The sequence below is a fragment of the Sturnira hondurensis genome, unplaced genomic scaffold (genome assembly GCF_014824575.4).
Source record: "Sturnira hondurensis isolate 20B ecotype Veracruz unplaced genomic scaffold, ASM1482457v3 Scaffold0013348, whole genome shotgun sequence".
Taxonomy (NCBI): domain Eukaryota; kingdom Metazoa; phylum Chordata; class Mammalia; order Chiroptera; family Phyllostomidae; genus Sturnira; species Sturnira hondurensis.
In genome coordinates this window covers 279,469-293,092 of record NW_028085979.1, presented here as the reverse complement: position 1 = coordinate 293,092, position 13,624 = coordinate 279,469, and the positions used below count along the sequence as shown (strand labels likewise).

At 36.0% G+C, this 13,624-nt stretch overlaps 1 protein-coding gene across 2 annotated transcripts in view; it reads right to left on the bottom strand.

The window, feature by feature from the left end:
* Positions 1-13,624, bottom strand: part of KPNA3 (karyopherin subunit alpha 3) — a 125,697-nt gene that overhangs the window by 64,750 nt on the left and 47,323 nt on the right. For both annotated transcript variants that reach the window (XM_037061384.1, XM_037061385.1), the window contains exon 2: positions 7,963-8,007. In XM_037061384.1, the coding sequence (XP_036917279.1) occupies positions 7,963-8,007 (45 nt within the window). The remainder of the gene's footprint in view (positions 1-7,962; positions 8,008-13,624) is intronic.

The window sequence follows — 13,624 nt, the reverse complement described above, 5'->3', positions numbered from 1 at the left end:
TTGCCTCCTCCACTGAATTAGTTTTGCAGATTGGCTAAATATTAGGTGGGTGTATTTGTGTGGGCTTATTTCTAGGGTCTGCCTTTCGCTCCACAGATCTATGTCTGTACTTCAAGTACCATACAGTATTCATTAGTGTAGCTTTTGCATAAACCTCAATATTGGGTTTAGAAACTGCTCCTATTTTATTCTTTGTCAGGATTGTTTTAACTCTTCTAAAGGCTGTGACTCTCCATATACATTTTATCTATTTTTTTAATTTTTTTCAAAAAATATTTTATTTATTTATTTTTAGAGAGAAGGGAAGGGAGAAAGAGAGGGAGAGAAACATCAACATGTGGTTCCCTCTAATGCACCACCTCTTGGGGACCTGGCACACACCCAGGGCATGTGCCCTAACTGGGAATTGAACCAGCGACCCTTTGGTTCACAGGACAGCACTCCATCCACTGAGCCACAGCAGCCGGGGCTCCATATACATTTTAGAGTAAGTTTGTCTAAGCTACAAAAAGCCTTTGTTTGGTTTTGATAAGAAATGTATCAAACCAACAGGTCAATTTGAGAAGAGGCGTCTTTACTATGTAGGCATGACCACAGTTATATGTCTCTCCATTTGCTTAAGTCTTATTTGATTACTTTCATCAGCATTTAGATCCTGTACATGTTTGGTATTTTATTTTATGTGGAGTTACTATAAATGGTATTACATTGTTAATTTTGGTTTCTGTGTGTTCATTGTTGGTGATTGGCTTTTAAGTGTTGATTTTGTATTCTGTGGTGTTGCTGAACTCACTAGTTCCAGGAGTTTTATAGATTATTTGATATTTTCTACAATGACAATCATGTTATCTACAAAAAGGGAGAATTTTATTTATTCCTTTCCAAACTACATGTCTTTTATTTCTTTTTCTCGACTTATGACAATTGCTAGAACTTCCAGCACTATGGTAAACAACAACAGTGAGAATGGACATCATTATATAGCTCCTGGGTTTAAGAGAAAAAACATTCAGTGTTCATCATTAGGTATGTTAGCTGTTGGTTTTTTGCAGATGCTCTTTATCAAATGAGGTAATTCCCCTCTACTTCTAATTTGTTGAGATTTTAGCAAGAATGGATGTCAGATTTTGTCAAGTAGTTTTCTGCATCAATTGATATATGATTTTTCTTCTATAGTTTATAAATATGGGGAATTTAGGCAATTTTTAAAAAAGATTATTTTACTAAAAAGGAAAACAACTAAATCAAGTGGCAGATCTGATAAGCCGGATATTTTGTTGGTTTCTGTTTTTATTGTAAGAGCTTAACCACTTTCTACAAACAAATCTAATGATGGTAAAGACCAATGGCATAATCAACTAATCAATCAAGAAAAAATTATATCAAATTTAATATGATGTGTCAAAGTTCAAAATGCCAATGACAGGTTTTAGACCCATTTGCAACTTATGAGGTATTATCCACTGAACATTTACGTTAAAAGGCATTTATAGCATAGTGGTTAAGAGCTCTCCTCTGCCATTTAGCAGACGTGTAATTTTAAGTAAGTTATTTAATTCCTATGTAATTGTTTACAAGGTGATATAATATACAGAAGTACTGACTTCAGTATAAGTGTTGATGTATATACGAAAGTAAGAGATCAAAGAAGTAAAAGAAGACAAAAGGGGTTAAATAAAAAGAGTCTGAGACCAGTAAAACAGTACATATTAGTAATTATATCTTACCCTCGATTTGCTAGATCAATATCAGTGTTATTCAAAGTATGGTCCTTAGACCGGCTAAAAGACTGACCTATCTGTTACAGGTCTTCTACAAGATAGGAAGTTTGTGCCAGTTATCAACTGTGAAACTAAACACACCGTTTAGTTCTGTTATTTATTTAGGCAGAAAGATTTTCTTGGTAAAGGAGGTAGTGCCTTGTTTAATATTTTGATACAAGTCCCCTACCTTATCTCAGATCAGGACTTGTGAGCAGCACTGCTCTATATCTAAGGTGTTTTTCTTAAAACTTCAGTAAATTATTTAAGTATCAGCAAAACTTTAAGATATCACATTTCAGTTCAATTCCTGAATATTAACATTTAATAAGTACTAATGACATGCCCAGAATCTGACTAGGCATTTTGAGATAGGCTGGAAGGGAGACTTGGGAGTACCTGGCGTGACAGGTGAGGGAAGAGCATGGTTACCACCTTCGCTTTAGAAACTTATACTCTAATCGAAGTGTGTACAGCTTATCTACGAAACTCTGCTCTGTTTTCTTATATTTTCAAGGATCTCAATGTCAGTAATAACACTGTGATTTTCTACTCAATGGACATATAGAAATAACAAGGCTGGAATCTGAGTTAGATACTCTGATGATAAACAGTAGAGTAGTATTCTATTGAGTATTGGGCTCTGCCAATATTCAAGAAGGGTTCTCCATAGCTTTGAAGAATCATATCAAAAGCAATTAAGCTTTGTCTGAAATTTAGGTTTTATTTCAGGAAGAGTTTACTTTCTGCTGTTTACTCAGGGAATTCTAATATGTGGCACAAAGAATTGCTTGAGATTTCTTTAATTTCATTTTTAGTCCTCCTACAAGGATGTTCAGGAACTAATGGTAACTGAAAAGGAAACAATGGTATCCAGAAGGCTATAAAAGACATAAGACATCTTTACAGTGACCAAGGAGGATATTAAGAAACATACTCTGAAAAGTAGAATTATTTTAACTGCAAAGGAGAGATCCAAGATAGGGGAGGAGTAAGCTGAGGCTACATTAACCTCCTCCCAGGACCAATCTGAATTACAACTAAATTGTAGAGATATCATCCTGAATAACCAGGATGCTATCTTTTTTCAACAAGACAGTTGAAAAGTGACTAGCTGGAGAGAAGCCTTATACCTACAGACAGAGGGAAGATAACACTTCACACAAGGAGACTTAGAGGGTGTGTGGAGTGGGTATGAGAGGGCTGGCTGGGCTTCAGTAGGTGGCAGCTAAAGTGCTAGAGGGATATATCAGTGGTCAGGGATTTCCCCCTGAGAAGTGTGGGGTCTAAACCCCAGGCTGGGCTCCCCAGCCTTCAATACCAGAACTGGAAAGGAATTTAAAGATGCAACCCAGCTGCGAAAAATAGCAGGGTTTCTATCTGCCAGGGAGAGATGGCTGGAGACACAGAGAGCCTCTTAAAGGACCAATGAACAAAATTTCATTTGTAAACAGTTACCCTGGCAGAGAAGCACAGAGTGGACTACAGACACTTGAAGAAAGTCTGGGATTGGTGGCTCTGGGGAGAAAAGTGAAAAAACAGTCACCAGGATCCCTGTGCTGAGTCATTCCCTATATTGCAGAAGTCATCTCCCACAGGCAGCACACTCCTTTCCAAGTACAATCAGCCTGAGGGGAAGCAATAATCCCAACCACAAGAATTACTCTGCCCTACATTGTGGTGCTTAAACTGGAATGCTGATAACAGCTAGAGGCTGCATCACTGATCAGTTTAACAACTAGGTGGAAAATACAAAGATGCAGCCAAATAACAAGACAAAGAAACAGATCCCAATTGAAAGAACAACAGAATCCTCCAGAAGAACTAGATGAAATGGAGGCTAACAATTATCAGGGAAAGAGTTTACAATAATGATTATAAGTATATTCAACAGCAAGAAAACAGACATAGAAACTATAAATAAGGACCAGTCAGAAATAAAGAATGGAATATCTTAAATAAATAATACACTGTAAGGAAGAAACAGTAGGTTAGATGAAGCCAAAGATCAATTCAGTGATTTGGAAGACAAGGAAGAAAAAAAGAAACACTCAGGTAAAGCAGCAAAAAGAAAAAATAATTTTAAAAAATGAGACGAGCATAAGAATTATGTTGGACAACATGAAGCATAACAACATCCACATCATGGGAATGCCAGAAGGAGAAGAGAGCAAACAAAGGATCAAGAACCTATTTGAAGAAATAATGACTGAAAACTTCCCTAATCTAGTAAAGGAAAAAGACATACAACTCCAGGAACATCAGAGAGTCCCAAACAAGTCAGACCCGAAGAGGCCTGAACTGAGACAAATCATAATTAAAAGGGCAAGGCTTACAGACAAGGGTGAATCCTAAAATCAGGCAGTTACCTACAATGGAGCACCAATTAGACTGTCATCCGATTACTCAACAGAAACATATCAGGCCAGAAGGGAGTGGTGTGAAATATTCAAGGTGATGAAAAGTAAGGACCTACAACCAAGGCTACTTTACCCAGCAAGGTTATCATTTCAAATTGCAGGAGAAATAAGAAGCTTCCCAGACAGGAAAAAGCTAAAGGAGTTTGTTAACATCAAACCAGCACTGCAACAAATGTTAAAGGGCTGGCTTGAAGAAGAAGAAAAAAAAAGAAAAAAAGAAGAGGAAAACAGTCGAACAATAAAATGTTATTACACATGTATCCATCAATAATCACCTTAAATATAAATGGCTTGAATGCTCCAGCCAAAGGACATAGGGTAGCTGAAGGGCTAAGAAAACAAGATACACATATATGCTGCCTCCAAGAGATACACACAGACCAAAAGTAAAGGGATAGAAAAAATATTTCATGCAAATGGAAAAAATAAGGCTGGGGTAGCAGTACTTACATCCAACAAAACAGACATTAAAACTAAGGCTATCACAAGAGACAAAGAATATTACATAATGATAAAGGGAACTGCCCAACAAAAGGATGTAACCCTAGTACACATTTATGCACTGAACATAGGAACACCTAAATATTTAAAGCAAATCTTGATAGACCTAAAGGGAGAGACTGACAGAAATACAGTCATGGTAGAAAATTTTACCACCTCATTGATTTTAATGGACACATCATTCAGACAGAAAATCAACAAGGAGGAAGTGGCTTTAAATGACATTCTAGGATCAAATGGATTTAACTGATATCTTCAGAGCATTTCATCCTAAAGCAACAGAATATACATACTTTTCAAGTGCACACAGAACATTTTCTAGGATAGACCACATGTTAGGAAAAAGTCTCAGTAAATTTAAGTGGACTGAAAAAACATCAAGCATCTCATCTGACCACAATGGTATGACACTAGAAATCAATCACAAGAAGAACACTGAAAAAACATGCCAAGTGACAGAAACTAAATAACATGTTATTAAACAATGAATGAATCAACAATGAGCTCAAGAAAGAAATCAAAAGATACCTTGAAACAAATGAAAATGAGGATACAACAATAAAAAAACTGTGGGAAGAAAGAAACTGGAGAAGGCACAAATAAATGGAAACACACACCATGTTTATGGATAGGAATAATTAACATCATTAAAATGTCCATACTACCCAAAGCAATCTACAGATTCAACATAATTCTTATCAAGATTCTAATGACATATTTCACAGAACTAGAACAAGTATTTCAAAAATTTACATCGAACCACAAAAGGCCCAGTATACTGACAGCAATCCTGAGAAAGAAGACCATACTACACTATAAAGCCACAGTAATCAAAAGCAAGATGCTGTCATAAAACAGACACATAGATCAATGGAACACAATAGAGAGCTCAGAAATAAACGTATACCTTAGGAGTCAATTAATATTCGACAAAAGCGGAAATCACATACAATGGGCTAAACACAGTCTATTCAATAAATGATGTCAGGAAAACTAGACGGGTAAATACAGAAACATGAAAATAGACCACCTTCTTATACCACATACAAGAATAAATTCAAAATGGATCAAAGACTTATATGTTAGACCCAAAACCCTAAAAGTCATAGAAGAAAACATAGGCAGCAAAATCTCAGACATTGCCTGTAGCAATATTTTATTGGATATATCTCCCCAGGCAAGGGAAACAAAGGAAAAAATAAGCACATGGAACTATATCAAAGTAAAAAGGTTTTGCACAGCAAAGGAAATCATCAACAAATACAAAAACAACCCACAGACTGGGAGCACATATTTGCCAATACATCTGATAAGGGGTTAATATTCAAAATTCATGGAGAATTTTCAAAACTCAGCACCAAAAAAACCAAATAACCTAATTAAAAATGGGCAAAGGCCCTAAACAGACACTTCTCCAAAAAAGACATACAGATGGCCAATAGGCAGATGAAAACGTGTTCAACATCACTAATCATCAGAGAAACACAAATTAAAAGTACATGAGATATCATCTCACATCTGTCAGAATTGCTATAATCAATAAATCAACCAACAAGAGGGGGGAAAGCTGTGGAGAAAGGGGAACCCTTTTGCACTGTTGGAGGGAATGCAGACTGATGCAGCCACTATGGAAAGTAGTATGGAGATAACTCAAAAAATTAAAAATGGATCTGCCTTTTGACCCAGTGATCCCACACTTGGGAATATATGAGAAGGAACCCAAACATTAATTCGAAAGAACGTAGGCACCTCTATGTTCATTACAGCCTAATTTACCATTGCCAAGATATGGAAGCAGCCCAAGTGTCCATCCATCAGTAGATGAGTGGATAAAACAACTATGGGTCATTTACACAATGGAATACTACTTGGCTATACTAAAAGAGACTTTTACCCTTTGCAACAGTATGGATGGACTTGGAGAATTTATGTTAAGTAAAATCTAATAAACAAACTGAATGAACAGGGATAATGGGGACCGACTCAAATGGTGAGCAGGATGACAGCTAGTTGGGGTAGAGGGATTGAGCAAAAAGGAAAAAGGACTCATGGACTTGGACAACAGTCTGGTGATTGCTGGGGGGAGGAGAGAATAAGGGGACTAAATGGTAATGGAAAAATATACAATAAAGATGAAATTAAAAAATAAATTAACTCCAGAGGATAGCACAACCATAAGAGGAGGAACAAATAACCAAATGCAAGTAAACCGCTTAAATTCAGAAGCATACTAGGAGAGCTAAAAAGTAAAACCATGGGAGGAATCTGAATAATATGAGGACCAATAGAAAAGTTTTACACCTGTATTCTAAGCATGAAAAATATTGGAAAAGGAAGGCCTCATTTTAAGATAGTTGGTGTAATATCAACAGATGGCAATAAATAATTACAATTTCAATTTTATCCTTACTGCCTGTATTAAGGAAAATGGTCTTCATATGAATGAAAAACCAGATACAAAAGTGCACCCACCATTCTATTTATATGAAGATCAAAATATGCAAAATAATTCACAATGTAACAAACCAGGAAAACAGTTACTTTGGGGGAAAGTATCAACAGTAACCAACAAGGGGACTTGGGATACAGGTAATGTTCTATTTCTTGATTTAGTAGCTGGTTATATAGATGTGTTCATATTTTGAAAAATCATCTAGTTATACACTTAAGATGTGTTGAGTTTTCTGTATGTCTATGTTAATAAAAAGTTAAAATGAAGGTAAGACCAACATGTTAAAATTAGCAAGGAGCTCACCTTACTCTATCAGGCTTAGTTCACATCTCTGGTAAACATGACCCAAAAATACGAAAAAAAAATTAAAGAATATGATTGACAAATCACTGTTGTTAATATGTAAATATCCACAAAGAAATTACAAAGTTGAAAGAATACTGGAATTAAAGTATTTTCCAAAGTTTATAACAAATAACATTTTTATGCTGTGTGGTTTTAAGAATGCCCACTAATTTGCCTATTATTTCATTATTCAAATTTTCCAGAATTTTAACACCAGAACCTCCTGATTATTATTTTTTAAAGATTTTATTTATTTATTTTTAGAGAGGGGAAAGGAGGGAGAAAAAGAGGGAGAGAAACATTAATGTGTGGTTGCCTCTTGTGCTCCCACTACTGGGAACCTGGCCCACAACCCAGGCATGTGCCCTGACTGGGAATCGAACCACCAACCCTTTGGGTCACAGGCTGGCCCTCAATCCACTGAGCCACACCAGCCAGGTCAGAATCTCCTAATTATTTTTCACTAAGAGCAAGTCACCCTTACCTTTCGCAGTTCAACTGTCACTTCATTTCTGTGTCTTCGCATTGTCTAGAAAGAAAAAGAGCACATAAGTATCTAAATACTGGAACTGCCAGTACATAAATGAAGTTCTTAGGCACTTAAGATTTAAATTTTTTTGAAATAATTTATTCTTAAGAATTATGGATTAACAGTATGGAATTTCCTATTCTTAAGAATTATGGATTAACAGTATGGAATTTCCTATTCTTAAGAATTATGGATTAACAGTATGGAATTTCCTCAAAAACCTAAAAATGGAACTACCTCTTGACCCAGCAGTTCAATTGCTGGGTTTATACCCTAAGAATCCTGAAACACCAATTCAAAAGAACCTATGCACCCGAATGATCATATTAGTGTTATTTACAATAGCCAAGTGCTGGGAACAGCCTAAGTGTCCATCAGTGAATGAGTGGATCAAAAAAACGTGATACATTTACTTGATGGAATACTATGCAGCAGAAAAAGTGACAGAACTCCTACCCTTTGGGACAGCATGGATGGAACTGTAGAGTATTACGCTAAGTGAAATAAGCCAGGTGGTAAAAGATAAACATCGTATGATCTCATCTGTAAGTGGAACCTAATTAACAATACAAACACGCAAGCAAATAAAATAAAAACAAAGACATGGAAATAAAAGAGCAAACTGACAGTGACCAGAGGGGAGGAGAGAGGGGTATAATGGGAGAAAGAAAGGGAAGGGTCAAGTCAAGGAACATGTATAAAGGACCCATGAACAAAGACAACAAGGGTGGAAGGACTGAATGTGGGAGGTGGGGCGTGAGTAGGGCAGAGGAGAGTAATGGGCAAAAAAATGGGGAAAACTGTAATTCAACAACAATAAAAAATTAACAAAAGACTTATGGATTGATCAGTATTAGACTTCAAATAATAAACTATAGGAAGTTAAAAAAACAAAACTGTCTATTTTACTGGATATCTATTAGTTAATTTTGTGGGGAGCTGTAGGGTGGGGCTTGGCTGCCTAGGATCTATTCCCCTCCTCTAACTGCACCTAGATTTTTCTGGGGAACTGTATATTCTCCCTTGAATATAGTCTTGATGGAACCACATATTAAAGTTTAAATCTCTACTGGTTTAAATACAGCATGAGACTGAAACACATGAGATCTCTCTCCCCCATAACTCTGATCTTTAACTAAAGCAGGAAGAAAACAAAAAGCATCATAGGACCAAGTATAATAATGCCTATCTCCTGGACTTGCTCTATTTCCATTTATCTGGTGTCTCTACTAATTCTGTGGACTACCCAATATTTTACCAATAAATTACTGTTCTACTTAAGTCAACAGAATTGGTTTTTGATGTTTGCAACAAATGAATTCTATCTCAAAAGATTCATGTTTTAAAAAAGGAAACAATTCACTGTCATGCCCTTAAGATCACATGGAAATAAAAATAAGTTTGGGAAAATATTTTGTAACCAAAGGTAAAAATATCCTTCTAATTTCCTAAGGGCCTCTATCAGGCATGTCTTATGAAAAATTGTTAAAATAATTAGGTATCTCCTCTCCCCTTAATGTATTGATATAATGGATTATTTTATTTTATACATATATTGGGTTAGCCAACTAGTCATTTGGTAAGACTGCTCTAGTAGCACTTTGTCGTTGACTTCATTTGAAACAATTTAGTTAGACTGTATTGTGACAGGTGTCATATCAGCATGCATTTAAAAAACTTATCACAATTGGTACATTTTTGTGTAGCCATTTTAATATTGAAGGTGGAAGAAAATAAGCAACATTTTGGCATTTATGTTTTATTATTTCAGGACAGGTAAAAACACAACTGAAATTCAAAGAAACATTTGTGCAGTGTATGGAGAGAGAAGATGCTGTGACTGACTGAATATTTCAAAAGTGGTGTGCAAAATTTCGTCCAGGAGATTTCTTGCTGGACAATGCTCTGTGGTTGGGCAGACCAGCTGAACTTGATAGTAATCAAATCATGACACTAATTGAGAGCAATCAATGTCATACTATGAAGGAGATAGCTGACAGTCAAAACTCCAAATCAATAGTTATTGATGAAAATAGAAATTGTGTCTTTTATTTTACAGAAAAAACTAAACGGACTTTATGGCCAACCTAATAACTATGGTAAAATTCTTACATTTTTGGAATACAGCTCATGCAAAGGTTACATGGTCACAATACATTATTATTTTAATTGACTGCCAGATTCATTATATGATATTATTTAATAATTCTTTTGTTATAATATCTCTAAAGTCTTCTTAAACTGCAGTGATAAATTAATCCCCCTTTAGGAAAAAAAATTCCATAGAGGCCAAGTTATATTGAAATATTAATCTAGATATAAACTTACACATAAATATAGATATATTTCAGTGTATATAAAACTGCCAAACAAAATTAAAATTAACAGCATTCATTTAATGTGATGGAATGATGCACTAATAAACTTATTATCACTGACTTCTGGCCAAGATGGAGGTGTAGGTAAATACACTTCCTCACACAACCAAAAGAAGGACAGCAAGCAATTCGAAAGCCAAAGACAACCAGAACTGCCAGAAAACTGAACTGTTGTCACTGTGTGACAACCAAGGATTTAAGAAGAAACATTCATCTAGACTGGTAGGGGGACTGAGATGGGCAGTCAGGGTGACAGGACACATAGCAAGGTAGCAGCTGGCTGACTGGGTGGTCCCACCTTCCCATGCAGATAAACCAAAAAATTGGAGAGCAAGACATAATATGCAACCCGGGGTTCTAGTGCAGGGGGAAAAAACCTCAAGACCTCTGGCTGTAAAAATCTGTGGGGGGTTTTGGCACTGGCAGAATCTCCCAGTCTTACAGGAGAGTCTATTGGAGAGGCACAAAGGGTCGTAGAATGTACACAAACCCATCTACCTGGGAATCAGCACCAGAAACATGCAATTCGCTTGTGGGTATGGAGGAAGTGACTGAAAATGGGGCAAGAGCTGAGCAAGGGGCATTTTTTTCCTCTCTGATACCTGAGCCATGAATAGCACCACAACCTAGATGGGTTGCCACACCCTGGTGAACACCTACAGCTCTGCCACTTATATCATTACAAGCCTGCCAAGACAGAGAAATATGGCCCAAAAAGAACAGATCAAAGCTTCAAAAATAGAACTAAGCATTGAAAAGATAGTCAACCTATCAGATGCACAGTTCAAAATACTGGTAATCAGGATACTCACAGAAATGGTTGGGTATGGATGCAAAATAAAGGGGGAAGTAAAGGCTATAGAAAGTGAAATAAAGAAAAATATACAGAGATCCAAGAGTGAAGGGGAGAAAACCGAGACTCCTATCAATGATTTGGAACAGGAGCAAGGAATAAACATTCAACAGGAACAGAATGAAGAAACAAGAATTCAAAAAAATGAGGAGAGGCTGAGGAACCTCTGGGACAACTTTAAATGTTCCGACATCTGAATGATAGGGGTACCAGAAGGAAAGGGGGAAGAGCAAGAAGCTGAAAACTTATTTGAAAAAATAATGAAGAAAAACTTCCCCAATCTGGTGAAGGAATTAGACATACAAGTCTCAGAGAGTCCCAAAGAAGTTGGAACCAAGAAGAAACACACCAAGCAACATCATAATTAAATAACCCAAGACTAAAGGAGAGAATCTTAAAAACAGCAAGAGAGAAGGAGACAGTTATCTACAAAATGAGTTCACATAAGACTATCAGCTGATTATTCAAAAAAAGAAGGGGCTGGAAAGAAGTATTCCAAGTCATGAAAGACAAGGACTGACATCCAAGATTGCTCTATCCAACAAAGCTATCATTTAAGAGCAGATAACACAATGCTTCCCAGATAAGATCAAGTTAAGGGAGTTCATCATCAGCAAACCCTTATTATATGAAATGTTAAAGGGACTTATTTAAGAAAAAGGAAAAGGTCAAAAGTATGAACAATAAAATGACAACAAACTCACAACTATCAACAACTGAATCTAAAGAAAAAAAGAAAAACTAAGCAAATAACCAGAACAGGAACAGAATCACAGAAATGGAGATCACGTGGAGGGTTATCAATGGGGAATGGAGAATGGGGGAAAAGGTACAAGGAATAAGAAGCATAATTGGTAGGTACGAAAGAGACAAGGGGAGGTTAAGAATAGTGTAGGAAATGGAGAAGCCAAAGAACTTACATGTACAACATGGACATGAACTAAGCGGAATGAGAGGAATGCTAGAGGAATGCTGGAGGGTACAGCAGTGGTGCAGGGTGGAGGGAGATAAAAGGGAGAAAAAAAATGGGACAACTATAATAGCATAATCAATAAAATATACTAAGAAAAATATTATCCCTAATAGGGTTCAACAGTAGAAAGAGGTTTGAATCTAACTAACTATTTAATGTTTTTGTGTTTTGAGTTCAATACTATTAATACAGAATGCTTTCTGTACAAATTCATAATAGAAAATGGTAATAAATGTTGAGCAATCTTAAATACCAATATTAGTAAAATGTTACTTGATAACTGTAAGCTGTCTTTATTCACTTGGAGATTAGAAGTGCATCATTGTTAAAATTTGCCTATATGAATATCTAATCCAATCATTATTAGAACTGAGAGAAAAAACATTTTCAATGAAAAAACTACCACATTTAATCATTATGAATTGTTATAAGATGGTACATTTAAAAAAATCCAGGTAGCATATCGTCTCCAAAATATGATCAAATTACTGCTACACCATAATTCACATTAAAATAGTTCAACATGGATAAGGGTGAGCTAACTTCTAAAGTATCCTAAAATTAGGAATCTGCACTTAGAGGGGGTTAGTTAGCATTTGAAGTACCCATAACTCCCAGTTAGGAAATGCTTCACGTATCAACATCTGAATTTAGATACTGGTTTGTTATTTAGTATAAGAGATGTGGACAGTATTTTTTTATTGCTGAGATAAAATTGTTCAAGATATATGGACTGACTAGGAATTTTGCACAGGTGCCTTAAATCTTACCTATTTGCAGTTTAAGAATCTGGTAAGCCTTGGGGTCTATCTTCAGAGAAGTGTTTGAGGTTAGACCTCCCTTTGACAGAGTGTCCCAGCCTTTCTTGGAGGATTCTGAGACCTAATCCTCATCAGATCTCTATGATAGCTGCTTATGGTTGAAGTTTTATTGCAAGGTAGTAGTCTGGAGTCTAAAAGGGCTAAGCTCATAGAATAAACTATATGACTTTTTGTGACTGCTTGGTAATACATGTTTGTATAAGTAGCAGAATTTTGTCTATGGCTTATTATAACTTACTATTAGTATAAATTCTAATTAAAAAAACATATATTATCCTCACCTATCTCTAACAGTTCAAGGTCTCTTATTCATCCAAAAGGAAAAATGAATGTACATGGCCAAATGGCTGACTAGTATATATGATACAAGTACCTCTGAGTGAGTTAGTCATGACTTACTCTGCTCTCTAAATCATAGCAAGAGTCTCCATCTTAGGCCCTCCCTTTATAATCTTCTTCCCAATCTTCCCAAGCAAATTCATCTACTCTCATATCTTCAATTACTATTTGATAACCATTCCTAAATAACTATGTTTAGTTCAGCCCTCTCACCTGAGCTCCAAATCTATAAGTACAGTATAAATTCACTCAA